At 40.8% G+C, this 26,554-nt stretch overlaps 2 protein-coding genes across 3 annotated transcripts; both read right to left on the bottom strand.

Annotated features, from left to right (window-relative positions):
• Positions 1–270: 270 nt before the first annotated feature.
• LOC115781416 (P2Y purinoceptor 3-like) lies at positions 271–1,594 on the bottom strand. Its single transcript, XM_030731055.1, has 2 exons — positions 1,574–1,594; positions 271–1,332 (listed from the first exon to the last, which is right to left on the bottom strand). Exons 1-2 carry the CDS (start codon positions 1,592–1,594, stop codon positions 271–273), a joined length of 1,083 nt encoding a protein of 360 aa, XP_030586915.1.
• Positions 1,595–1,811: 217 nt separating this feature from the next.
• Positions 1,812–25,041, bottom strand: ano5a (anoctamin 5a). 2 transcript variants are annotated; one of them, XM_030731130.1, is made up of 20 exons: positions 24,830–25,041; positions 21,985–22,052; positions 17,635–17,742; positions 14,608–14,676; positions 13,172–13,456; positions 12,903–13,022; positions 12,654–12,769; positions 11,981–12,115; positions 11,770–11,875; positions 11,576–11,636; positions 10,744–10,895; positions 9,893–9,967; positions 9,115–9,343; positions 8,811–8,989; positions 8,585–8,682; positions 8,096–8,226; positions 7,540–7,745; positions 7,256–7,449; positions 4,075–4,180; positions 1,812–3,875 (listed from the first exon to the last, which is right to left on the bottom strand). In XM_030731130.1, exons 1-20 carry the CDS (start codon positions 24,894–24,896, stop codon positions 3,648–3,650), a joined length of 2,733 nt encoding a protein of 910 aa, XP_030586990.1. In that variant the 5' UTR covers positions 24,897–25,041; the 3' UTR covers positions 1,812–3,647. The 2 variants fall into 2 exon arrangements, with proteins under 2 accessions (XP_030586990.1, XP_030586992.1); XM_030731132.1 differs by lacking the exons at positions 21,985–22,052; positions 24,830–25,041 and adding an exon at positions 18,515–18,750.
• Between the last annotated feature and the right edge of the window lie 1,513 nt (positions 25,042–26,554).

The raw sequence follows: 26,554 nt of genomic DNA on the forward strand, positions 1-26,554 counted from the left end.
GTATTGTTTTTTTTTTTTTCAGATAGACTTGCTATTCACGCACGCAGAACCAGACTGTAAAGTACAGTACGCGGTCAACCACGCAGAGGCAGTGTTGTGTAAGAAGCAGAGCAACCTTCACAGATAACAGACAAGATAAAGGAGACCAAAAACTCATTGTTCTTTGCAGCGTATTTATCAGATTTCACCAGTTAAGGAAAGGGCTAATTAAAAGCAGTTTCATGATGTTTGGAACATTTAGGGGAAAAAAAACGCATTTAATTACATTTCTCATGAAGGTCTAGGCCTAGGTGCAGACAGTGCGCGCTCAGGCGCAACAGTGGACACCTGCAACCTTTTCCTAACCGTCATATGGGTCCATTTAGATGTCACCTGCATACCTGGACAGCGGGGAAACATGGCAGCAATTGTGCCGTAAAACTCATTCCTAAACTGGCGGCCTATAAAGAAGCTGAACAAAGGGTTAATGCAGGTAACGAGGCCGCAGACGCACATCTCCAGGGCGAAGGCCATGTCTGCAGGTTGCCATGAGGTGGGATTGTCAGGGTAGACCGCCCGTATCACGATGGCAGTGTTGCGGCACAGGTGGTAGGGCAAGTAAAACGAGGAAAATATGACCAGCACTGCGCTCAGCAGCCGCCGGAGCCGCAGCTTCTTGTTGTGATAATCAGGGTGAAAAGGTCGACTGCGCAGCTCTCTGATACTACACAGGCCGCAGTAGCAGATGGAGAGCAGCGGGAAAAGGAAACCGATAATGGAGCATAAGAGGGAATAAGGGAGGCTCTCCCCTGTTTCACTTAGCAGTACGTAGAGGGTGCACACGGTGCGGTTGCTTCCAGGGCAGGTCTGGATCAGAGTCATCCGTGCAACAGGTATGCTGAGGAGCAGCGTGGCCGTCCATACGGCCACACACAGCAGGGAGGCCTTCCGCCGGTCAAGCAGCACCAGAGAGCGCAGTGGGTGGACGATGGCCAGGTATCGGTCCACACTGATGCAGGTGACGAAGAAGATGCTGAGGTAGAAGTAGTTGTGGTAAAGCATCCTCACAGCAACGCAGAGCGGCAGCCCCTGGTTCCAGTACAGCTGATTCAGATGGTAGTGTATGAGGAAAGGCAAGGCCAGGAGCCAGGAGGTGTCAGCCAAGGTCAGGTTGAAGAGAAAGACCGTGCTGCGGGTCCATCGCCTCAGGCGCAGGGCGAAAACCCACAGAGAGAGCAGGTTGAGGGGCAGTCCGAGGATAAGCACAGCCAGGAAGAAAAAAGGCATAATGTAGAGCTCGATCACAGTTACAGCATGATGCGGGTCCAGATCACAGAGGTCTTCCTCTGGGGGCTGGATGACCACAAGTACAGCTCAGAGTCTGAGTCAGCTCAATGCCATTTAAATATTTAAATCATCATCTAAACTTTCTCTCAGATTTCTGCTCATATACAAAAAACAGGCTAGGTATTCACACTCATCAAAGAGCATAACAGTCAAATAAGCCATAATCATATAGCTGAAAAATAGCTAATTCATTGTTTCATCTTTAATTGATACAAGTTTAACATCACATAGAACCTTTACAACCTACCTGAACCTGAGTGTTCACCATATCTTTGTTACAGTGGGATCTGCACAGTGCCAAGTGAAACAACCCTGCCAACATATTTTGGTGTAAAAGGTGTAAAACACACCCACCAGGGCGAGCAAACACTGAATAGTTATCAGTGCTCCCTCTCCAGCCATCTGTTCTGTGAAAAGCAACTTTCGTGTCCTCAGCACAGGAGCCGATAGTCTACAGTGTTGGTCCAAACATGTCAAACAAATGCCCAAGTTTAACTAGTACTTTATTTAGGTGATTCTTTTTTGTTACATGACATATTTGGATAACAAAAATGACAGAACAAAATGAAAAAAAAAACAAAACAAAATAAATGTAACTATAAGCATACAGTAAACAGGTTCACCCTTTTCTGCAAGCACAAACATTTTAACTACTATTGCAAAACAAGTTGAATATGGGAAAAGTGAGCTTGAAAGAGAAATGCAAGGAAATTACACAAAAAGGAAAGTACTAGATACATGAAGGCATTAAGAGGTACTGGTTCAGCTGAGAAGATGTCATAAGTAAGGCAAACTGGAACAGAGAGGTGTCACATGTACATACACCTCAAACAGATTTGTCAGAATCTACAGCACAACCAGTGAACTACAAAATTCAAATACATTTTTATATGAATAACAGCTATTTCTCATATGTTTCTATATAACTTTATAAATGTGAAATGTCCTTCATATCATCTCAAAAGAAAAAACACATCTAATCTTCTTATTAACATTTAACAGAGCTGGGAGCTCCTTACTTACAGCATAACTCTTGTTCCACTTAAAGGAACAGTTACTAGCACACACTGCTGCTTCCAAACACTGTATGTGATTACCTAGTGTCACAAGATTTAGTTTGACATGATTGTGACTCGGCAGTCATGTTTCAATTAAGTGCTTTGTGCAAAATAAAACAAAAAACAAAACAATGCATATCTTTTCTTCTCTACACGGACACAGCTGAGGAAGCCAGAAGCACAAGAAGTGGGTGATGGCTGATGTGCTTTGTGTAATGGAGCAAACATAGTTCAGTAGGTGAGGGGCGGCCTTCATTAGCTCTGTTGTGTTGGTAAATACAGGCACATTAAAAAGGGATCTCTTCGCTCTCATCTCCAAGAACAGGACACACTGTCAACAGTCAACATGCACCAGCTGCTACTTCTGCAGCTGAACTGGCCACTGCAGGACAAAGTCTGTCCTTCATCACAGCACAGATTTCTCTTCTTTTTTTTTAAAATATATATATATATATATATATATATAATTTTTTTAAAGAAAAAAGCTACTTCACATGTTAGGTTTCAGCCTACAGAAACTGTCGGGCCAAAATAAGAATATGGCAAGAAGTGTCTGGGCTTCCTAATTGCCAGTGGAGCGAGGAACATAACTTGGTAATGTTGTGTTAAATTTGTGCTGCTATATTGAAGCAGAGAAATAAACAATGCTCACAGTAAAAACTAATAAATAGAGCTCAACATAAAGTTCTGTTGTGTGACACTAGAACACTGCACATACAGTATAAAATATTCAAGAATAAGCAAACTCTCAGCCTTAAAATTACATGAGTTATCATTTGACTGACACAACCAATGATATCGTATGCTTTACAAATTAAGGCATCAAATCTTTGGTTACTCATAGTGGCACTTAAAAATAAATAGTTTTGTGTTTAGAACATGAGTAAGCTCTCTGGTTGACAGTGTATAGGACCTTCTCTTTCCTTAAACCAAATTTTGATTGTCCTCGGCAAGACAATTACAACGCAGAGAGTGAAAAGCCATAAATTTGTAACAGACGTTTAAAGTCAAGTGCCTCAAACTTTCAGCATGCATGGAGACTTGGTCTTTCCACCTGTGTGATCTTCCACTATCGGTAGATTAGTAGAAGAGGGATGGCTGTGAGTAAAGAACTAGAGGTCCAGCCCTTTAGTGAGCATCATACATGTCTGTATGTACTACACAAGCAACATGGACATTGCACCAAAGTGGTGGTCAGTATCAGGAAACAAGCAGGGAGATCTATGTCACTGTGTTCAACTGACTGACCAGCAGCTCACTGGGCTAGAGGCACTCTGACAGCACCTCATGTTTGGCTAAAGATGGATAGATCATGGGTTGGCAGGTGCACTCATTGGTATTTTGGCTGAGCTGGATCTTCAATTTCTCCACTTCATAGTTGTGGAGGTACTCCTGGACCAGGTAGCGTTCTCTCTTTATTCGGGCCCTCACTTCAGATGGAACGTCAGGAATCATCCAGGCCACAAAGAACTTGACCATAAACACGACATGCTGCAGAGGAAGAGGACACAACTGGTTGATAAACTAAAGTCAATGAAATAAACTGAGCTCAAGAAGCTCTGCACACACAAGCTCTGCACACACATTATAATATTACATCTTATAATGTGTGTGTGTGAGAACGGGCATTAGGGTAAAAATGTGAAGCTCAGTTCAAATGGTCAGTAAGTGTTGAAGGTGCTGGTGTTACCTCCATGATAATGATGAAAGCCAGCTTGGCAGCCAAAATATGCCAGAACTGCATATTTTGGTAGTACTCCTTCTCATGCCCTGGAGGATAGCGGTAATCACGATACCTACAGAGAAGGAACACATCAGGTTATTTCAGTTTCATGCAGATTTTTAAACACACTTTGTTTCAAAATTCAAGATTGCTTATTGGCATTCTTAAAGGGGAACTACTACACTCATTTCAGCTTGATATTTTTATACTTAGACTCTAATCGAGTAGCTTTGCATGGTTCACAGTTCTAAATAGTCCATTTTTGTCTTTTACTGAGCCTTTGTGCAGCACCTTAGTTCATCTACTGAGTGAATCAAACTGTTTTAGCTCCTCTACCTTTAACAACCTAAGACCCCACATCTTTTGGCTTTGCTGCACCTCATACTTCATTCTGCTCAATAGTGTTTTATATTTTGCTAAGCCATGTTGCCTTTGTTGTGTTATGCTGTAAAATAACCCCAGTGTCCCACATCTGAGAACATTTTTTTTTTTTTTATTTATAAACAAAAGTATGTAACAGCAGTGCAACAAAATACAACTTCCTGTTCAAAGAGTAAACTTGGTTTATATACATAACAGGTCCATCCATCTTCTTCTGCTTATCTGGGGCCGGGTCATGAGGGCAGCAGCCTAAGCAGAGAAGCCCAGACCTCACTCTCCCCAGCCACCTCCTCCAGCTTGTTTGGGGGGGGACCCCAAGGTGGTCCCAGGCCATCCGAGAGATATAATCTCTCCAGCGTGTCCTGCCCCGATTCTTCTGTTGATCTCCTGTTCCCTTCTCCCATCACTCATGAATAAGACTCCAAGATACTTAAACTCCCCCACCTGGGGCAGCCACTCATCCCTGAGCTGGAGTGGGCACTCCACCCTTTTCCGGCTGAGAGCCATGGCCTCAGACTTAGAGATGCTAATTCTCATGCCAGCCGCTTCATACTCAGTTGCAATCCATTCTGCTGTGAGCTGGAGGCTGCCACGTGATGAAGCCAACAGAACCACATCATCCGCAAAAAGTAGAGAAGAGATTCTGACACCACCAAGGCAGAAGCCTTCCACCACTTGGGTTTGCCTAGTAATTCTGTCCATAAAAATTATGAATGGAATCAGTGACAAAGGGCAGCCCTGGTGGAGTTCAACACCCACAGGAAACCAGTCAGTCAGTCTTACTGCTGGCAATATGGACCAAGCTCTCACTGCAGTTGTATATGGACTGAATGGCCTGAAACAACGGGGCAGACATCCCATACTCCTGCAGCACCTCCCACAGGATATCCCGAAGGACACGGTCGAATGCCTTCTCCAAATCCACAAAACACGTGTAGACTGGATGGGCAACATCCCACGCACACTCAAATACCTTCAAAGAGCTGGTCCAGCATTCTGCAACCAGGATGAAAACCGCATTGTTCCTCTTGAATCCAAGGTTTGATTAACAGAGGCGTGTCAAGCAATATAGCCCTACAACATCCAGAGGCTTCAGGAATTCAGGGCGAATGTCATCCACCCCAGGGGCCCTGCCATCAAGGAGCTGTTTAACCACCTCAGTGACTTCATCCCCAGTGATGGATGAGTAATTCCCCTCCTCCCCGGACTCTGCTTCCACTACAGTAGGCGTGTCAGTCGGATTAAGGAGGTCCTCCATGTATTCCTTCCACCTCCTGACTATAGCCTTAGTTTAAGTCAACAACGCCCCATCCACAATTTGTCAGAATTGCTTTGAGTCTGTCCGAAAGTCTTTTTCCATGGCCATACCGAACTTCTCCCACACCCAATATTTTCTTTTTGCCTCGGCCACCACCTAAGTTCCGCTTTGCCTTCCAGTAACTGTCAGCTGCCTCTGGAGTCCCACTGGCCAACCAAGCCTTTTAGGACTCCTTCAGCTTGATGGTCCTTTCACCTTCGGTGACCACCATCTGGTTTTGGGATTACCACCACAACAGGCACCAACCACCTTGCACCCACAGCTCTGAGCAGCAGCCTCAACAATGGAGGTGCGGTACATGGTCCATTTGGACTCAATGTCCTCAGTCTCCTTCAGAATGCTGTCGAAGTTCTGCTGGAGGTGGGAGTCGAAGGTCTTGTGGCCTGGGGCCTCTTCCAGGCGTTCCCAGTGCACCCTCACAATACGTTTAGGTGTGCCGGGTCTGTCCAGCATCCTCCCCCACCACCTGATCCAACTCAACACCAAGTGGTGATCAGTTGACAGCTCAGCTCCTCTTTTCACCTGGGTGTCCAGAATATATGGCCACAGATCTGATGATACGATTACAAAATCGATCATCGACCTGTGACCTAGGGTGTCCTGGTGCACTTACGGACATCCTTACGTTTGAACATGGAGTTTGTTATGGACAAACTGTTGTTTGCACAGAACCACACACTCCACAATCACAAATATTTAGGAGAAATTAAAAATGCATCACAAACAGGAGCTCAGGTCTCAGGAGTCTATAGCAACCTTCCCTTTAGGCCAACCTCAATCTGACTGTCTGCAAGAGCCGTGCACCGTAGATGACCATATAAATGATATCCATTTTCTATGACATCATATAGAGCCAAGAGTAGAAAAAACATTACCAAACTAGGTGTTCTAAGCAGCCAGACACCTGACTTTTAGTTCACTGGAATTATATGTACATAAACTGACCTCATTATTTGGTCATCTTTACTGCCATGTCAATTAAAATCATCAGTGTCCACTATTGTAACACCATATATATAATAAAAAATAAGAGAGCATAACAGGTCCATTTTTAGTCCTCTTGTCCAAAGAAGAATTAAATAATATTTACTCTGGTAAGAAGAAGCACATAACATAATGCATTATTAAGAATGAATGGCCTTACATACCAGCATTCAGCATTACTGACTAAATTAAATATATGCTGAGAAATCTGTGCGCTAGAGTGAAAACATTTTAATTATAATTTGGAGGTGGGTGCAAACATCAAGAACCCACTAATATTTTATATGCAACATTCTAAAAGATGCTATTCTCAACAGTGAAAGCTTTGACACATTGCTTGTATAATATTTCTGCATGGTGACTCAACTTTAATTACAATAAAATTTTAACATATGTTAGGATAAAAGTGGGAAAATGCTCTAGAGCTATAGTCTCTCTCTCTCTCAGTCTCATAAATTCACACACCTGCAGGTAGTGATGTTGCTGGTGAACCAGGATGGATATTCCTCAGGCTTTTCGTCTGTGGAGAACTTTAAGATGTTAAACTCCGACAGGCTGTTGTTTATGTAGCCTTTCATATTCAGCTCATTGTGCGTACGGTAGGCGTACATGTACACTAGTCGAGGAATCATATCAGAGGTGAAGGCCACAATGAATGCCTAAAAGCAAAAAAGGTATTATGTTAATTATTTTGGTTAAATAAACACAATGTGCCTGACAAAACATTTTGAAGCAAGACCAGTGCTCACATTTGTGACTACAGAGAGTATGGCCACACCACCAAGGATTTCCTCCCAGGCTCCTATGCTGTGGGCTTTTGCTGCTACGGGGCGTCTGAACTGAGTCGTGAGCTTCCAGGCATCCACTCTAACCTCAATGATGTTATTGATAAGTGCCAGCAGGGGTGCCAATGGGAAGGAGGCAACAAACAGTGTGATGAAACCAAACTGGATCACTGGGACAGAGAGGAAAGAAGCTGGTGAGAGACACTACAAATGAGACAGCACCATCTGCAGGATAATGTGGATCGCTTGATCCACCCATCCATCTACTGTACTGTACTGGTGGGGGAGGATTTTAGAATATATTTAGTTTTTTTTTTTTTTTTGCAGTGAAAAGGAGTATTTTATAGAATTTCACTCTTTAGAGTTTAGTAGCTGACTTTGGTTTTGGTTTAGCTTTTGGACTGGTCCTGACTCAAATCCAACTGGAGGTGGTCTTGGGAGAAATTTAGACTTGAGCTTCAAGTTTCAAGTATCTCTACATTTCTAAATGTGTGTAATAGACTATTTAATGGATGTTTACCCATTTCCAAATATTCATAGAAGAGGCCAAGCTGTCCAAAGCCCTGCAGGTCATAGTCCTGCTCCCAACGGCTATACAGACTCTCAGGGTGGCTTCGTGCCTTCCTGCTGCCCCACCAGTTCATCAGCCACCTGTAAGGCACAAGGGAGCGATAGTCAGGAAACAAAGTAATGTCCCTTTGGACAGCCATATTGGAGGCTGTATTAAACTGTAAACAATGGCTGTGAGAAGATGACTGTCCCTCTTAAAGTTTCACACAGTACATAGATAATTACAGTGCAAGTTATAACATTACTGATAGCTTGGTTCTACTCAAGTGTCCAGCTAAGGTAGACAGTGAGGCAGTGAACTAATAAGCACAATTGGTTTTGTAGCACAAACAAAGATGGAGGCTACATTTGGAAAAGTCCCCAACTCATAACCATATCCACTGCAGATTACAAGGCATCTGTTCTGGATGCAAATAAACTGTGAGGTACGTGTACTTACGGGACCAAAGCTTCTTGGATGTTGCCCCACACCTGTTTACCAGTCATCACTATCACTAGCTGAGTGGTCAGTTCAATCAGACAGCCACCAGGTTCACACTAAATGCAAAGGTCAAGGAAAAAAGTTGGAAAACATACATTCAGTTTTCTTTTTCTAACTAAAACTCAGGCTGAAGATGAAACACCAGTATGAATCGTGTACACTGTAATGCAGATATATATGGTACCTCTTCATTCCTCAGTTTGCTTGTGCTGCCAAACATATAGGTATAATTTCCAGGATAGCCGACAAACTTGCCCTTAAAGAACGCCACGTAGAAACAGGAAGAGTAATAGTTGACAAACTGGAAAAGGAACATCTTCACTGTCAGTTTGTTCTCATACTCCAGGTGGGTCTTTGGAATTTCTAGAAAAGAGTAAAAGGTTGTTTTAAACACATTTCCACATTTTATCAGGCAAGAACTTTCATGATGTACACTGTATGTTGATCTGTGGACATATGGACGCAGAAATCGTGCTCTGGCCCCTCACCCATGTCAGTGATCTTAACAGCCACTCTCTCATACAAAAGGTTGAGGATCATGATGATAACAAAGTTGATACAAGAGGCAGTGACAGAAGTGGCCAGCTGTGGGGTGACGTAGGGGGCAACCACCTCCAGGTTGGTGGCAGTATTGTTCTTCATGATGCTAGCAAAGGATGCATATACCGCCAAGCGGTATGCTATGACCCCAATGATGCAGGCAATGATCAATGAGATCTTCGGGACAGAGAAAACATAAAAGCAACATGAAAGACAACTACACCATGATACAGAAAAATCAAAAGACAGAACTAGAGTGAAGACACCAAACCAGTTGTGCAAATATCTGTGCAAAGAGTGAGTTTTTTTCCCCCCCAGGATGCTGGAGATGTTAGTAATAATTGTCAAACATGAAGTGTGCACACACGCCTCTTTGAAAAAAAAATCATACCATATTCTACTCATTTGTTCAGTGACATGTTAGAAGGTTTTACAAACTAGACTACACAACAGTCATGAGGTTAGGACCAGTACGCATTGACTTTAAATGGGTCATAATTCTAACATTCATATAATTTTGTGTCATGCATAAACAAAGTGTATTGGTCTGTAAAAGTCTGAGCTCCCAACTTTTCCTTATTTCTTTTAGGTTTTATACATACTAGCCCTGGTAATGTGATATTAGTGATGAACAGTTTATTAAAGACAAACGACACAAGGTTGAGGGATAGATGGAAGATGGAAGCTCTTTAAACTGATAAAGTGTACCAAAGATACTATGCTCACCCACAACAGGACGGTGGCTCCAGACAGGCATGTGCGTGCACACTTGCTTGTTATGGGTAAGTAAGGCTCCATTTCCTAAATCATAAGCAAGCAAAGCATGGACACAGAGGTCAGTAACCCTTTGTTATATCCTGAAAAGAGAGCACTAAAAGGCCACGTTCCTTTAATTACCTGTACCCTCACAAGTGAGGCAGAGCTAGGTTGCTTAATCAGAACTCTTAGATTGTATTTGCGTTAGCCGGGGTCCAATTTTTTTCATCCAGTGGTTTTCTGCTCTCAAAAATCTCCAACAGAATAATTCACGAGCAGACAATCGATAATTGAGGTGGAGAAGGAAACTCGTGCCTCTGACTCTTTCCAGAAATATTTGTTAACTAAACAAACTACACCACACCAAAACCTTCTCCTCACCACGCTAGCATTCCACATTGAGTGCAAACTTCCACCCCACCCCCCCTTACCCAGAGGATCACGGTGGCCCAGCACAGAAACAATTTTCCTACTAGATCTGTAGCAGTCCTTTCAAGAACCCACTCTGATTCCTAGAGATGAGTAGGATGTGGTCATGGAAAATTATAGCAGTCTAATTCAGTTTGTTTAAAGAAAAAACTGTCACAATCACTATCAATTTATCTAAAGAATACTTTTCAAAATCAAAGAGTCAATTCAAACCACAAAAGCACCTACAAATGATTTATAAACAATTAATATAGGAGAGTATATAATGTGTAATTAAGTCCTAACATTCAAGATATTCACCTGGCAAAACCTTGTGTGACCAATTCAGATCAAAAGCTGTATATTAGAGCAGTATTATTCAGGATATTAGTATTTCATGAGCACACAAACACCTGAGTGATGCGGTTCAGCTTGCGGTTGGTGCACTTGGTCTCATACTCTGGCCGAAGCTGCAACTGCTGTTGCTCCTCCTCAAAGTCAACCAGATCCCACTCGTACTCCAGACGGGCCTGCCGCCTCTTCCAGAACTCCAGAAACAGCGTCACTGCAGAGGTCCACGAACACCAGGTCCATCACAACAAAATTAACTTTTTTGTTATTTCAAATCAATGTAACTGTTAAGAACATCACCTGGCTTGGAAATGCATGTTGATAAAATGTTTTGTGGTGTAATCCACCTAATTTCAGACCTAAAAATTGCAGCTAATTTCAAGTTGACAAGTTTTTAAAATTCAGAACAAAAATGTTCCTGAGGACATGTGTCATCTGCTCAAAGGCTTGTCAGAAACTATATTCATGTATATGAAAGTAAGTGATTAAGTGTTGAGTTTAGCAGATAATATTTACAAATAGATTTTTACATTAAATTATTTTTATTTAACAGGTACTGCATAGAACTGTCTATATTTTATACATGACATTTATTTATTTCAATACTGATAAAGACATCTGACTTAGGAAATACAGAAATGAGACAGCTGAGAGACAAATGAATAATGGAAAGATTGATGACAGTGATTAAACCAGTGTAAGAGCAGGCAGGGTCATGGTTCTTCTGCTCTGCAGTTGTACTCTTCAATATGTATCAATCCTCCAATTTTGAAGTCAATATGTTACACAGCTGCTGAGATACTGAAAGCAGTTACTCTGAATGACTGACAATCCCACTAGGTGGAGCTCTGGATTTAAAAATGCAAAATGCAGAGAACTGAGATTTTTACTCACCCCAAATCCCCATGAATATGGCGAAGAACACGGTGGCCACATTGTCAAATAGGTGCGATTGCTGCAAGAGGAACATATTTAAGAAAAAGTGAGTTAATTGAGAACAGATTTGTTGACATTTAACTGCAATTACTCTTTAAATGTCACATACTGTGGGTAGAAGATGAGTCATGATGACCACAACAATTACTCACCCATGAGGAGTTGCATGTTATGTTAAGTCTCCAGTAGGTACACTTTTTGTCACAAAGTGGGCACATGACAATTTTACCTCCGATGTCCTCACTGCATATTTCTTTACTGCAGAGGAAATGAAGGACATTTTTTGTAAAATGAGCCGACTGTATTGTTAACTTAAATTAAAACCTAAGGATACAACTGCATCTGTCTCATGGTAAAGCTTACCTCCATTCATTGTCATCGTAGGTGAGGAATCCGTAAGCAAAACAAATTGTTCCGACTACAGCAGCAAAGAACAGCATCTCAGTGTAGAAACCCAGCCATGCAAAATAAATACCTATCTTTTCCCCATAATACCTCCTGTTGAAGGAAAAAAAAAAAAAAAAAAAAAAACAGTAATTATTGCATTAATTCCTGTTGTCAGACTGGATAATGAGTATTTTCTACTTGGTGTGCATCCAAAAGAAAAGCAAGTTTTGGGGGAAAAAAAAACTCACAGAGCAAAGGTTACACATTGGATGAGACAATTTAAGTCAGCCTTCAGCTAAAAAAAAATAATGCACATGTACTGAAAGATTAAATAAATATTTAAGAAGGGTTTGAGGACCCTCTGTTTGATCAACATTGTTGAGCCAGTCTCCATAATTCATTTTTGTAAATCATGCAGTGCTTCGTGTTTCTGTGCAGTTTTTAAACATTTCGAAGGGGCAAAATATCCAACAGCTGCACTCTTTTCTAAAAAGTGCTTGGATATGGATTATCATATCATCAATAATAGGCACATTTTTCTGTTTGTTGCATAATTTTTCTGCTGTTGATTAATACTTTTTTTAAAACATATAAATGAAGATATTTTGGAAAACAAAAAATAGATGAGTACTTGGTGTTGAGGCCATACCTTACAAGGTTGAGGGGCTGCTCTTTGAAGAAACAAAAGAATCTGGCCCAGTATTTGTAAAGACTGTATCTCTCACTTTCGCAGTTAGGATCCTTTGACCTTGTCCAGTATCTACACTGCAGACGCACAGGAGACACAGATCACTACATCATTCATTGCATGAATAGATGTTACTATCTGAGAACAATGGAAGTACATTCCATTAAAGAATGACAACGAAATGTCTAAATTTGACTGAAAGTGACTCACATCATGCAGGGGAAAGGCAGCAGTGTAGGTGCCATTGTTGAGCAACCTCTTGATTCCCTTCTTGTCTTTATCTCCACATTCATCCTTAAAGTATGAACAGCGGGCCAGGATATAGAAGACCTGTACATGGAGATAGAAACAAATACAACATTTTACAGTTTAATAAAGTACATAACCCTCTATATCGAATAGCTCCCTTAAAAATACTGTTGTATTGCACTGTTGAATTTTTAGAACTTCAAGGTCACAAACAAGATAAGCGTGCTTACGATCCTGTTGCGAGTAGAAGGGGGGAAGAACGTCTCTTTGTCATCAATAAGGAAGAAGTCAGACTTGCTCTTATTGAAAGAAGCTGTGAAGTAGTCTGGCTTAGGATGCATGATATTCTCCGGCAGACGGAAAGGTGTCGACAGCCAGTTCATGGGGATCTCGCTGTTTTCTGGGATGTCGTTGACCTTGAAAGGAACCTTGATCTTCAACACATCGGCGTATGTGGTCAGTACTTCCCATGGAGCATGGATCTTCACAAAATAAGTCTTTCCATCCTCTGACTCCTGATAATAAAGACAGTGTGCAATATAAGCACTGTGTTTGTATGGAAATGTATATTACAGTAATGAGTGTGGGGTATTCATAAACTTAAAAAAAAAATCATTAATAAAAATGACATCCCCAAAAAGTCACAGATTTTATGGGGTGAACAAAAAAGTTATGAGAATCTGCCCATTTAAAAACAAAAATACACTTCACCAATTTAAATTCTGCTGATCTCCTGTTCAAGATAATCTTTTCAGGCATGTTTCAGTGCAGCTGCTCAGATCACTCTGAAGAAATCCCGCTATGCCCCCTTGAACTTGTGCCACTTATGATGCCTGATGAATCTCCTCAAGTGCATCAAAACAGTGATGCTTAATTTCAGGACGTGGGTGAAATTGCAGTGAACCAAATGTGGGGAGTAGCCCACGTGGTAAGCAACGATTGTTTTCATCTGGACAAAAAAACTCCAGCATGAGATGGCACACTGGTACACACGACAGTTCAGGTGGTTTCCACTGAATGCTCTTCCTGTATAATGTTACAGCAGAACTCACCACTGACAGTCCCACTCTGGGGACAAATTCAACCCCCTGAATGTTGGAAAGAAATGATGAGCACGCACCTGGTCTTACTACTCACTTAATGTGCTGCCTGCCAGCTTGTAAACTGTGGACATCTTGATTGAAGAGAGTTTGGCTGTAACCAGAGACCTAGGTCTCGTCATGATTAATGAGCCTCTACAATAAATTCAGGTCACTTTGATACAGAAATTTATGTCTGCCCTCTGTGCAAGTTTATTGTAGCGTACACAGCACAGTTGGTCTGAATAACAGGCATGCTGGGTGGGGTTTGGGCAGGGCCGAGAAAATGATCTTGAACAGGAGACGGCAAAATTTACATCAAGTAAAGTTATTGCTTTTTATGGACTTGCACACACAACTTATTGAGCACACCTCTTATAGCAAACCACTGGCTTGTTTTTAATCAACACATTTGCCTAACAAGTACAAGATCCTCGGTACAATCCCAGGAGGAAACACAAATCCCTTTGGAGTAGTGTTATAAAGGCCAAAAAATTACTAAATCCAACATGTGGAGCCCATTGTTAATATCAGAGCAGCTGAAAATAGCTGGCTATATATTCAAACCAATAACAACAGGCACTCACAGATTTGTCTTCTGTCTCCAGTTCCAGGCCGAATTTCTGTAAGTTGGATTCATACACCCTCCTCCTCTCCTAAAGCAGCAGAAGAAGAAAATGATAATACACATGAACAAAATATCACATAATATGAATATTTGTGTACTATCATTAGAAGTAATGATAAGATATGTACGAATATGTTCATTTAAAGTAATGTGTCAATATTAAGTGATCTACATAACAAGTGAAATGAAGAAAGACAAAGGAAAAAAGTAAAATGTATTAAGACAATAATTTAAAAAAGATTTGATGTTAGATTAAATAATGAGAGGGGGGCACTTATGTGCTGAAAATCCTGGAAACAAAGTCAGTTAAGAAGATACACAAATGCTACAAAACAGCTAAAAAGTGCTATATAAACCATTGTGGACAAAGAAGTGCCAGTTAGCAGAGAAAACAGTGAAAATAAGTTGTGGTCGCAAAACATGACAAGAGCGTCATCCTTTTTTTTTCTTATTTAAACCTATCTTGTCTGGCAGCTTTTTAAATCAGAATCTTGATTTCAATGCACTGATCTCAATGGTGTGCTAAATGTATTTGCTTTTCCAAAATGAGCTCTAGAAATTCTCTATAGGCTCTTCATGTTAGTGTTTTCTTTTACTTATTTATTCATTTCTATTGTTCACACAAGTGCATGTGTCATATGGCAATGCCAGAGCTGACAGGCAGGAAAAAAAGAGCAAGAAAGAAAAAAGAAAAAGGGGGAACAAATAGTAGAAAAAATAATAAGAGGAAAAAGAGCACGAGTTGAAAAATACAGCAGTTTCCCAACTGCTGCACAACTGCTGTTAAAAAAAATCCCAAAGTTATATGAAAATATAAGAAATGCACAAACAATCTTGTTTGTGTGTGTGTGTGAGTGAGTGAGTGAGTGAGTAAGTGTGAAAAACTGTCTTTATCATGAAATGTACTTAATAATGAGGGTTTGAAGCTGTAATCCCCCCAGGAGCCAGAGGCAGACAGAGAAAGACCACACATGCCAAAAGCAACCGCGTGCCGAAGACGAAGGAGGGAGGCCCAAGATGGAGCCCTCATGGCCAAAGGGCAAGAGCTCTAGTGAACCAGAGGTAACAAGCAGCCCGCCCTGCCAGAGGCTGGCCACCCCGGCATGAGCGGAGAACACGGCCCTTAGACCCCAGGGGCCTGACAACCACCCACTTTTGTTACCACAAGTAACAAAGATTAAATAAATAAATGCACCTTGTTAGAGCTGAAATTTAGTGTCAGGTTTACAATACATGTGGCTAACACAGAGGAACTGGCCTCCTGTTTGCCCTTCCTCATACACTGGAAAAAATGAGTGGTTTCCTGACAAGCCGAGAGGTTTAACTGTTGACTCACTGACTGAGGCTGCAGGCAGAATGGGAAGCAGCTGTGGAGTGCCAACACTCACATGTGAAAGCGAGCAGCTCAGTATGAAACAAAAAAAGCCTTTCAGCACTCAACAGGTGGCAAAGGGACAAGCAGAGTTTTTACAGCTTTGCATTTTTAATTAGTTTTTACTTGTATTTCATTATAAATGTTAGTTTTCAATTCTATTTAGTTTCAGCTAGCTTTCCACAGTGGATCTGCTCTTTTCAATTTAGTTTTTAATTGATTAAAATGGTCTATTTTAAAATGGTCTATTCTATGGTCTATTTGGTAAACTTGGTACGTACCAAACTTGGTACATAGACTTGGCGCCCCTTCAGAAGGAAACACAAAAATGTTGGTGGCATTTGACCTTTACAGGGTGCTATAATCAGTAAAATGTGTTTTGACCAATAACAGCTTATGTGTGTGCCTGCTAATACTCAGAGTCAGAGGTCCCGAGTCTGATAAGTGCCAGGTTTTGATGTTGACTGAATTGACTGAGACACCAAATTGGAAGTGAAACTAATTTTTCACATCACAAATTTTGTCCAATTTTCACTAAACTTGGTATACAGACTACGATCTTCAGAGCAAGCCTCACCAAAGTTATCAAATTTGCTCGCAACAATTAATCAAATTTGATGGCAAAACCATGAAAAAGGAAGCAAGCTTATATCTTGGCAATGCTTTGGCCTATCATGACCAGACTTCACAGTAGTCCTTTGGACCTCTTTCTGAGGACTGATAATTTCAGATTTTATTTTTGTTTTAGTTCATTATAATAATCCTAGAGGCAAAGGCATAAAATAAATGAATAAAACAGACCATTACCCATACAGGCATGGTTTAAAAATTACTTATTGTTAAAAAAAAGACTTGAGAATTTACATGGATTTACATCTAAAAGTCACCTTCTTGGAAAATACCTTGAGAGGATTACTAACACAAGCTGACACCAAGTGTTTAGCTTTATCTGCATTGTGGTATTTAGGGCATGCTGTTTGAGTGTGACACATACTGAACTCACAGGATATCTTTTGTGAACCAGCAGAGGTTGTTAAAATCCACAAGTGGGAATAATGTCAACAACTAGGCTGCACTAAAAATATTTAGTACCACTCTGTTCAGCGGTAGTTAAACTGAAACAAGAGCACTGCTAAGCAGATGCCAACGCTTGACTGTTTGGGATTCATAACGGGGGGAAGGAAAGGGGGTCAAAGTGCTGCTATAATGAAGTCAATATAGAAAGTTAATCTCAAAAATTACTGTAGAAGGTCAAGGCAATTAGAACGTTAAGGCCATTAGAATGTTATTGTAATAGGCAAGTACCTCATTTGAGAAGTAATACTGTACAGTTTAAAGTTTTTGTGGAATTTCAAAGTTAAAAAAGGGGAGGGGTGTAAATAAGTAAAAATGCAGGGCAGATTTATGGCCTTTCATCAGAATGTAGTCCTTGTGATAGTAAACAAGTGTGTAAAATTTGAGTGGTCAGGCTTGAATATTATAGGAGTTATGGTCACAGGTTTTGTGGAACAGATGCTGCTGCCGCCGACACAAAGGCTGTGACAATAGCTCGACTTTTTCTTCGAAGCAGCTGAGCTGAAAATGTTTACAAAGGACTGAAAAGTTATTTCTTACCTGTTTTCTTTGATCGTCTTTATCATCAATATAGGACAGGACAAAATCGATCCTGCGCACTCCGTCACGGAAGAACACGGAATCCTTACTGTATTTCTGCTTGTTAATCTGAAATGAGATAACACAGAGGTAGGGACCTTTTTAACACACACACACACACACACACACACACACGACATGGACAGATATGATGCATTCACCACAGCAGACCACACGGTCAAGCTTTGCCTCTAGTGGCTAACGCAAAAATGCAAAACACTAATAAATACATTCTCACTCCAAACACAAACAACATGCCAAATGGAGGGCATCCTCTGTGAGTAAGATGTTTATTGCTTATTGTTCATTTTCAGTATTTACTGAACAGGACGAGAAATCTGTTATATCACAATGTGAAACCAAACCAAGATATCAGAATCCTGTGAATGCTGTGATTTCAAGATGAAACTAGCCACACTGGCTTAAAGGCTCCACCATTACAGGACTTTAATAATCAGTGTGTTCTGTAAAGTTCATAATAACTGAGACAATCAGCACTGATATCAAAAGAAATTCCAAGTATGTGTATCAGCCTCTGCAGGGCTAGCATTAGCTGTCTCCTAAGCAGCAACAACAAATGGACTGCAAAGGAATGCTTTAGAGGATGACCCATGAATGTTTGCTGCTTCAGCTGTTCAGAAAGCTTCAAGTAATTATGTACAATGCATTTCCCTCTGCCACATTGTAGCCATAAACTGTAGCTTGACTGCAGGCAATACAGGGAACTATTAAGCAAAACAAGAACTGTGATATCCATTTCAGCCACATGTTTGGCTAATGACTTTGCCCTGTCCGTCAGTCCAACGCTCTGGGGGAAGGGAGGAAAGGAAGTACACTTTACCTTCATGGCCCACTCCCTTTATGGTTATGATGCATCAGCGGAAAGGCCGGCCGCCTGAAAGAGCTAAATTGCCTTCCTCCTGGGAGTAGAGTCCAGCCCTGAAAGCACTGTCTCTCTCACCCTCATTCCATTGATCCACATCCAAACAGAGCCAACCAGTCCACGCACCTCCCAGTACAATCCCCCACTTGCCCAGTCATCCATAAAAGCAAAAGGAGGAGGGATACTGGGAGAGAAACATAGCAGAGTCCTAGAGATGACATCAGCACAAGGGCGGAATAGCTGCTGCCAGCTAGCTAATCTAATAAGAGCACAGCATGAGGAAAGGGGGAGGTGATCTTACTGTGTAGTACAAGAGTCCCTCAGACTGCGTCGTCTCACATTTCTGACAAGCAGTAAAACCTTGGTTCAAAAGACAAATAATTACATGAAAAAAATATTTTCTAGAAAGGGTAATAAGAGTAAACAAAACTGGTCTGACTTGACATGTGATCAAATAATCAATTAAACAATCTGAAGACCCTATCACAGATACAAGGGGAACACATGTCAGCAGTCTCAGACAAGTAGCACAAATCAACTACAAAAGTATTGATATACTTTAAATGCTTCAGCTCTACAGCTGCCTCCGCCCCCCGGACTGCTACTGAACTAGGTGGTCAAAGACTACAGCACATTCCCAACACCGTCACAGTCTCTTATCCCAAATTATGCATACATTCAAACCAGTGGTCTGCACTACCTCCCAACTCAGACTGGAACATGTTGACCAATGCAGGGTGGTGCTTTCTTTAACTGGGATGTTTCTGCAGAAACTCTCTAATTTACAGTAATTACAGATCAGCCATATGGAATCAGAGCAACAGCTGGGACGTGCCTCTGCTCAGAGAAACTGTAGCAACCACAGATTTCTATACATTCATGAAGTAACCCCTAACTACTGGGCGTTTGAACATGTGCCTTTTATCTTAATGATGAAGGGTAAATGTAGAACATGGTGTAACACATGTAGGCTTCCAATTTCGGTGAGTGGGGCGGGGTGGAAACTTTCAACTTTTAAGGTATGGTTTTTTTTTTTGGGGGGGGGGGGGGGGGGGGGGGGGGGGTTGATTTTGACAATGAATCCTTATTTTCAGGTCACTTTGGTTTGGAATCTACTGGAGTAGCTAAGTGTACTTTAGCTGACCCAGCATATTGTAACACTGAAGTGATAGTTATAGAGCAATGTAAATACAATGTATTTTACACTGTTATATCAAAGTCGGGGTGATGTTTTTATATTTTGTTATCAAATGTAACACATTCAAAATGTTAAATAACATTTAACCCCAGTCTTACATCTTTACGTTACTATTAAGTTATTTGAAACAATAAGCAGATATAAGAGACTAATAGAGGATGTTGCTACTATGTTGCCCCCAACCAAATTTTGTTTTTGGTTATATTGCATATTACCTTCAGAGATGATTCACCTAACAAAGAGTGCTCTCCTGTCTAGATTCAGTCTGTGCTTCAAATCCACCTTCTCTAATGCACTTTGATATTAGTACCAATCAATCTAACATCCAGGGTGTGTGCAACTCCCTTCAGATTTCATACTACATTGTTTTTGTAACAAAGTAAGTAAATGGAGGCTACTGTATCACTGCAGTGTCTTCACTGCTTGCCTTAAATCACTGCAATCCACATATTTGTTCTAAACATGTACTTTTCTGCAGAGATAGATTTCCAGCTGGATCACCAGATTTGCAGAAAATTACATCTGGTTCAGTGACATTCTTCCAGTATGCACATAAAACAATCTCGCTGAAAGGTTACATGTAGTTTAAACTGTACTGTCTGCAATGAAACAAGATTTGCATTGCTGTAATGACTTACAGGAGGACTGCAGAGACAGTTTATACATGTACAGCCTTTAAAACTCCTTGATGTGACCTTATACTCAGCTAAATAGTAGTCTTTAGTTAGAGGGAGCCAGATTTCTACACATTAAAAAAAAAAAAAAAGACTGGAATGTTATTTTTACCCTGAAGATTGGCTGCTCTTAAAAAAGGTCACACTTTTCATTAACATGGGTTGCACCATGTTTGAACAAGGCCATATTAAAGAGGATTCGTAAGCAGAAGCCTACAGTACAGTAATATGGTTAGCCACAGCAAAGTGCAGTCCTGTCATAAGCAAAGTTAAGGGCTGTGATTACAGTACATACAGTACTGTACTTAAAGTACACACGTGGAAAAGAGCTAGGCATGTAGAAATCTGCATGTGTGTACAAATGTGTAACTTCTAATTATGCTGCAACTCAGGTGGGTTGTAGCTTTCTTAGTGAGGCCAAAAATAATCACAGGTGAGAACAAAACAAGTGAAAAGGCCTTCTCCACCTCTAATGAACTCTCATGACACATCAGCATGTAAGCCAGCATGTTTTCATTTCTCTCTGAAGGCAAAAAAACAAAAAACAAAACAAAACATGCCTTCAAAAAGCCAACATCAGCTCTCTACCAAGAAATGTGTATCGATTTCCCTGATGTCCAGGTTCAAGAGTCTGAATATCTAATGCTGGTGGAGAAACTCAACCCTGAGACATTCTGAGCAGCAGGTAGGAGATAATGGGTGGCAAGCAGGCAGACATAACGTTCAAGGCTGCATCACATCACAAGCCTGTTTTACCATGCCATACCCTGGAACGAAACTTCAGGAATAGGGCCCGCTTTCTCGAAAACTGTGGAGGAACCAAGTGGACAGTGAGGAAAAAGCCCGACAAGATAACAAATTCAACAGCATACAGCTAAAACTGAAGCAGCATCCTTTGACTGGGAGATCAGGCACTCCACATTTGCATTACATCTACATACTATTACAAATTAGGTCCAAAAACACGTCATACAGTAAGACTCACGCACGATCGCAGTCAGTTAGAGGTTTGAGCTCAAAGAGAGATGACACAAATGTGACAACACAGACACAAGCAGCAACCATCTGTACCCCGACTGGTCTCTTACCCCAGTCAAAGCACTGATTCGCTCTAAGGGCTGATGCTCAAACTGTGGACTGTCGCTGTGGTCAGAGGGAGCCAACGAGGCTGCGCTGCTGTTGAGAGACTCACAGCTCTCTACACGCACATCGGGCGTTAAAGCAAACTTTAATTAGAGTGTGAAAAGGGGAGAATACATGAGTATTAGTTATATCTAACTCTCATCTATGTAACAGCATAAAAGATGGAGGTAAACAATACTGCTGTGTGCAGCACAACACACAAAATAAACTGCTTTGGTGGGAGGGTAGGAAAAAAATAAGTGAATAAAAAACAGACAGGTATTGTAAACCATCTAAACCACCAGCAAACATAAATAATACAAAAAAGCTAACAATAAAAGCTCCTGTTTATAATGGTTCTGAAAAGACTGATAATAATGAAGGTAAAAGGTTTGCTTTGTAGAAATGTCTGTATTAAAGAGTTTGGTTTTTACCTCTGATTGTCCCTGCTGGAGCGATCCTGTGCTGGTTGAGGCATGGTGGTGATAGCCATTTACATCATCTGCAAGACAGGAAGATAAAAACCCACAAAATTAAAAAGAGAACTAGCAGTTACAGGACTGATCTCTAACCAGTATAAAAGAATAATAACAATCAATAATAAGTCATCTCAAACAAGCAAGAACAACTGCCTGAGTCAAGAGGACAGCCCGTGCTGCAGTCTACATGTGTACAGCATTTTGCGGTCTTGTGGAGCAAAAATGGTGACTTAACAGTGAATGAAGCTGAGACGAATATGCAGCCACTTCAGAAGTGACTGCAGGAAACAAGCCTGCAGAGTCTGGAGCCCCCCATTTCACTGTGGACCTGGCTCCACAATGAAACGGGGTCTTAACCATAAGTTGTACTTTACCTACAGCTCACTGTCTGACCTGTAATTATAACCTTTGAGATCATTCTGAAAGAAAAAAAAAAAAAAAAAAAAAAAAAAAAAAGAGTTGCATAAACCAAAGGAATGACAGATGGAAAAGCAAGGCAAACATCGAATACTGCTGGCACCATGAAAGCTAAAAAAAATAAAGCGAAAGGTCCCAGGCTCTATGTCTGTGTGTTAAAATAGAAAATGCCCTAATTGATAGTCTCTCTAAGGTTATATTTAGTCTGGGCTCAGCACAGAAAGAGTGCCTACACAGACCTTTGTATACTTATTAGACACCAAGTTAAAGAAGAACTTAGTGGTTCAAAACTCAAGTTACAAAAGTTCATTATAAAAGACACACTTCAAATCTGAAATACAAACACAAGCTATAATCCAGCTGTGTCTTTGAAGGTGTTTGCATATTATTTTGCAGTTTGTGCTTTGGCTTTACTCATCTGATGAATCTTTTGAATCATTCTAGGGTATAGCAGTTTACTAGGGACTAACAATGAGCCCTTAAAAATCATTGACAATCACAACTAGTATATGAACGTAAGGCAAAACATGCAGTTTCTCTTTTATGCTCAGCTTTTTAACAGCAGGGTTAGACCAGCTTCTTGTTTCAGCTTCTTGAAAATAGACCTGACAGTAAGTGACTTTAATTTGGACAGATTTATTTTGCAACATATGAGAACGCCTCTCAAACATCTGAGGATATTCGTCGCACAGTTGGGTGCAGTATTGGGTGCAATATCAGCTAGTTCAAACATGCCAAGAGTTCTTTTTTCCAACTTCGAATCCTCCACAGTTGAGGCTTTGTTCAAGAGTGAGCAGCTGATCACAGTGGAAATGCCACAAAGCTGCTTTCCTCCCTCTGTCTCTCTGCTAACCACACAACCGTAAAGACTCAAGAGATCAACAATTGTATACATCGATTATTTACTGAGAAGCTATTTTACAGTGCAGCGTGTGCTGATAATAAATGGCAAATGAATGGTATACAAGCATGAACAACCGTAGCTGATGTATTGAAGAAAGACAAATATGGTCAGAGTAGAGCTATACAAAAAGCTCTGTAGAAGTATCATGGAGAAGTATCATGAGATATTTCAGTTTCAACTGCAAAACTGCACAAATTTCATGTGTATGGTGCACAGTTAAGAAAAAAAAAAAAAAAAAAGAAAGCATTTGGTCCACATGGTTTAACTCCCTGGGGAAAACTTGAAAAAAAGCAAATTTTGGGTAAACTTCAGGAGAGATCAGGAGTGAACTTTTCTCATATTTGATTGATTTTATGTAGAATGAGCCTCTTATTAGAACTGGTAGAGCTGAACTCAGCTGTATTTTATGGCTGTTTTTCTAGAATAATTGAACATTTTTAGTCTCACTTCAAACTGCTGCATTTTGCCCGTAGACAAAGCAGGTTGGTTTCGTTTGCTTTCCTCAGAGACAGGAGAGTCTGGGTTTCATACAGGAAACCACGTCACATGCCATGCTACAGAGTGGCAAGTTTCAGATGCACCCATACGACCTAATTTAAAAAACTCAGCTCACGTTTTAAGACAATGTTACTATAACGCAACAGTCCAAGGTAGTTTGAGACCCACAACAACAAATAGCTTGGCATACCTACAACACATAATCTATCCTGCTATGTTATAATAACCAAGATTTGGAGTATTATTGTGATTTAATGCCTATAAACCATAAACAGACAACACCAACGTAAATACAGCACATGGCCCTGTAGTCATCACTTTCCTTTCATCTAGCCTGCTGTAGTGAAACACCTCATTTTAACATGAATTCATACTGATAATGTTTACTGGAGAGCATTATGGATAAGTCAAAGTAACACACATTTTTCTGCCCTTAAATGACGAGAAAAAATAAAATCCTCTGTCCAGCCACTGGGTTAAAATTCACATCGGTGGGAAACAGAGGGTGATTTGGGGTTTACTGCAGTGGATAAAGTGGATGTCTGAAAGTGACACAGTGTTTCCAGTGAGCAGGCCAGCTGCCTATAAGTCACTGACTTCCATGAAGAGAAAGCTAGGCCATGAGCTGGTTAGAGCCTTAAAGGGGAAACGACCAGGGTGGAAACACTTTAAAAGAGTGGAGCAAACGCTACATAGTCAAGTTTTAACATGTCCTCTGTATAATTGACGGTGATGCAGCTTATATTTGTCGGCTGTATCTTAACAGTGATTTAAAAATATGCTAAAGATTGTTCGAAAGTTTCATTTATATTGTTAACTCCGCTCATATTATAGTTGCAGTTTATGTTTGGGAAGCCTGCGAAAGTTTAGTGTACAGACTTGGGAATACTTCAATGACTCCCCAGCAGGCTGAAAGGCTCTCAGCTGCATTTTAAATGGTTATTTTCCATGGCCGACTAGTTCTGCCTCTCAGCTACTCACCGCTCAAATCTGTCGGGCTCATCTCAATTAAACTGTCTCCTCCCGCCTTTCCAGTTATTCTGCGCATCTTGAGACCCTCGTGAAGCCAAGCCGAGCCGAGCCGAGCCGAGCCTGTCCGCTCTGGTCTGGACTAATAATATTCCGAGTCAGGCGAGTTCCGTCTCACCCGACCCACTGCGCTTCACAGTCGCGACCCCCTCAGCAAGCCAAGCAGCCGACTCACTCGTCAGGGCGTCCTCCTTCACCCACTGACCGCTCACTGACGCATCACCACAGCCTTGAGGGAGGTCCATGAGGGGAGTGTCTCCACGCTACAAGCCAATCCTGAGGGTGAACAGACGCTGTACCCAAACGCCTAAGTGCCATGGAAACTGAAATACTGCGAGAAGATAGTCCAAATGGGTAACAGTAACCAGCTGACATTATTACACTTACAAAATAAAACAAACGAACAAAATCATTCATTTACATCGTTCATTTGTTGTGTAAATAGCCTGAAACTGATCAATAGTAATAATAATAATAGATAGTCTTAGGCTGTGAATATATTTATTCGCTAAATGCATCCCTCTTTCATTAGTGTCTTGTATCTAAGCTGAACTTTATGCAAGACTGTCTTCTCTGTATTTTTCTGTTAAATAATTTGTGCTTGGGTTTTTGTTTGTTTGTTTGTTTTTGTACACTTTGTATAACATTTTGGCAGCACCTATTTTGAATGTATAGAAAATAGTTTATGCAATATTGTACTGGTTTTATTAGAAATACTTCATATAAGTTAAAATTAAATTATATCCATCCCTATCTTTAAATTTGTTTCTATTATTTAAGTCTCTGAAATTCATAAAAAAATAAGAAAAGCATGTCAGAAATTAAAATGTACAACGAAGTGTTTTTCTTTTATACATTCTTTATCAATCTATATTTTAGAAAACTGTATCTAACAATTGTTGAATAATTTCAGAATAATGTTCCTCAACATAAAATTGCAAATACTTTGAATATTTCATTATCTGCATTACACCATATCATCAAAAGATTCAGAGAATCAGGATAAATCTCTGTGCGCAAGGGACAAGGCCCACAATCAATACTGGATGCTCATCATCTTCAGGTACTCAGGCAGCACTGCATTGAAAACAGACACAATTTTGCCATGCAAATCACTTCCAGGGCTCAGGAACACTTCCAGAAATCACTGTCTGTGAACACAGTTCACCATTCCATCCACAAATGCAGGTTAAAGCTCTATCATACAAAGAAGAAGCTGTATGTGAACATGATCCAGGAACCTGCTGTTTTCTCTGGGACGAGGCTCAATGTGGAAAACTGTTCTGTGGTCAAACAAATGGAAATTTGGAAATCCTTTAGGAAAACATAGACACCACATCCTCCAGACTAAATAGAAGAGGGACCATTTGGCTTGTTATCAGTGCTCAGTTTGGGGATGGGGGCATTAACACCTTTTGAACTGGCAGCTTGCACATCTGGAAAGGCACCATCAATGCTGAAAGGTATATACATGCATATATAGATCAACACATGCTCCTGTCCAGATGACATCTTTTTCAGCGAAGCATTTGCATATTTCAGCAAGATAATGCTAGTCACCAAACTGCATCAGGAGCATGTCTTTGTAGTAAGAACACTCTGGCCGCTGAACTGGCCCCTCTGCAGTCCAGACTTCATCAACTGAAAACATTTGGTGCATCATGAAATTAAAAATGT

Source organism: Archocentrus centrarchus, chromosome 6 (genome assembly GCF_007364275.1).
Source record: "Archocentrus centrarchus isolate MPI-CPG fArcCen1 chromosome 6, fArcCen1, whole genome shotgun sequence".
NCBI lineage: Eukaryota > Metazoa > Chordata > Actinopteri > Cichliformes > Cichlidae > Archocentrus > Archocentrus centrarchus.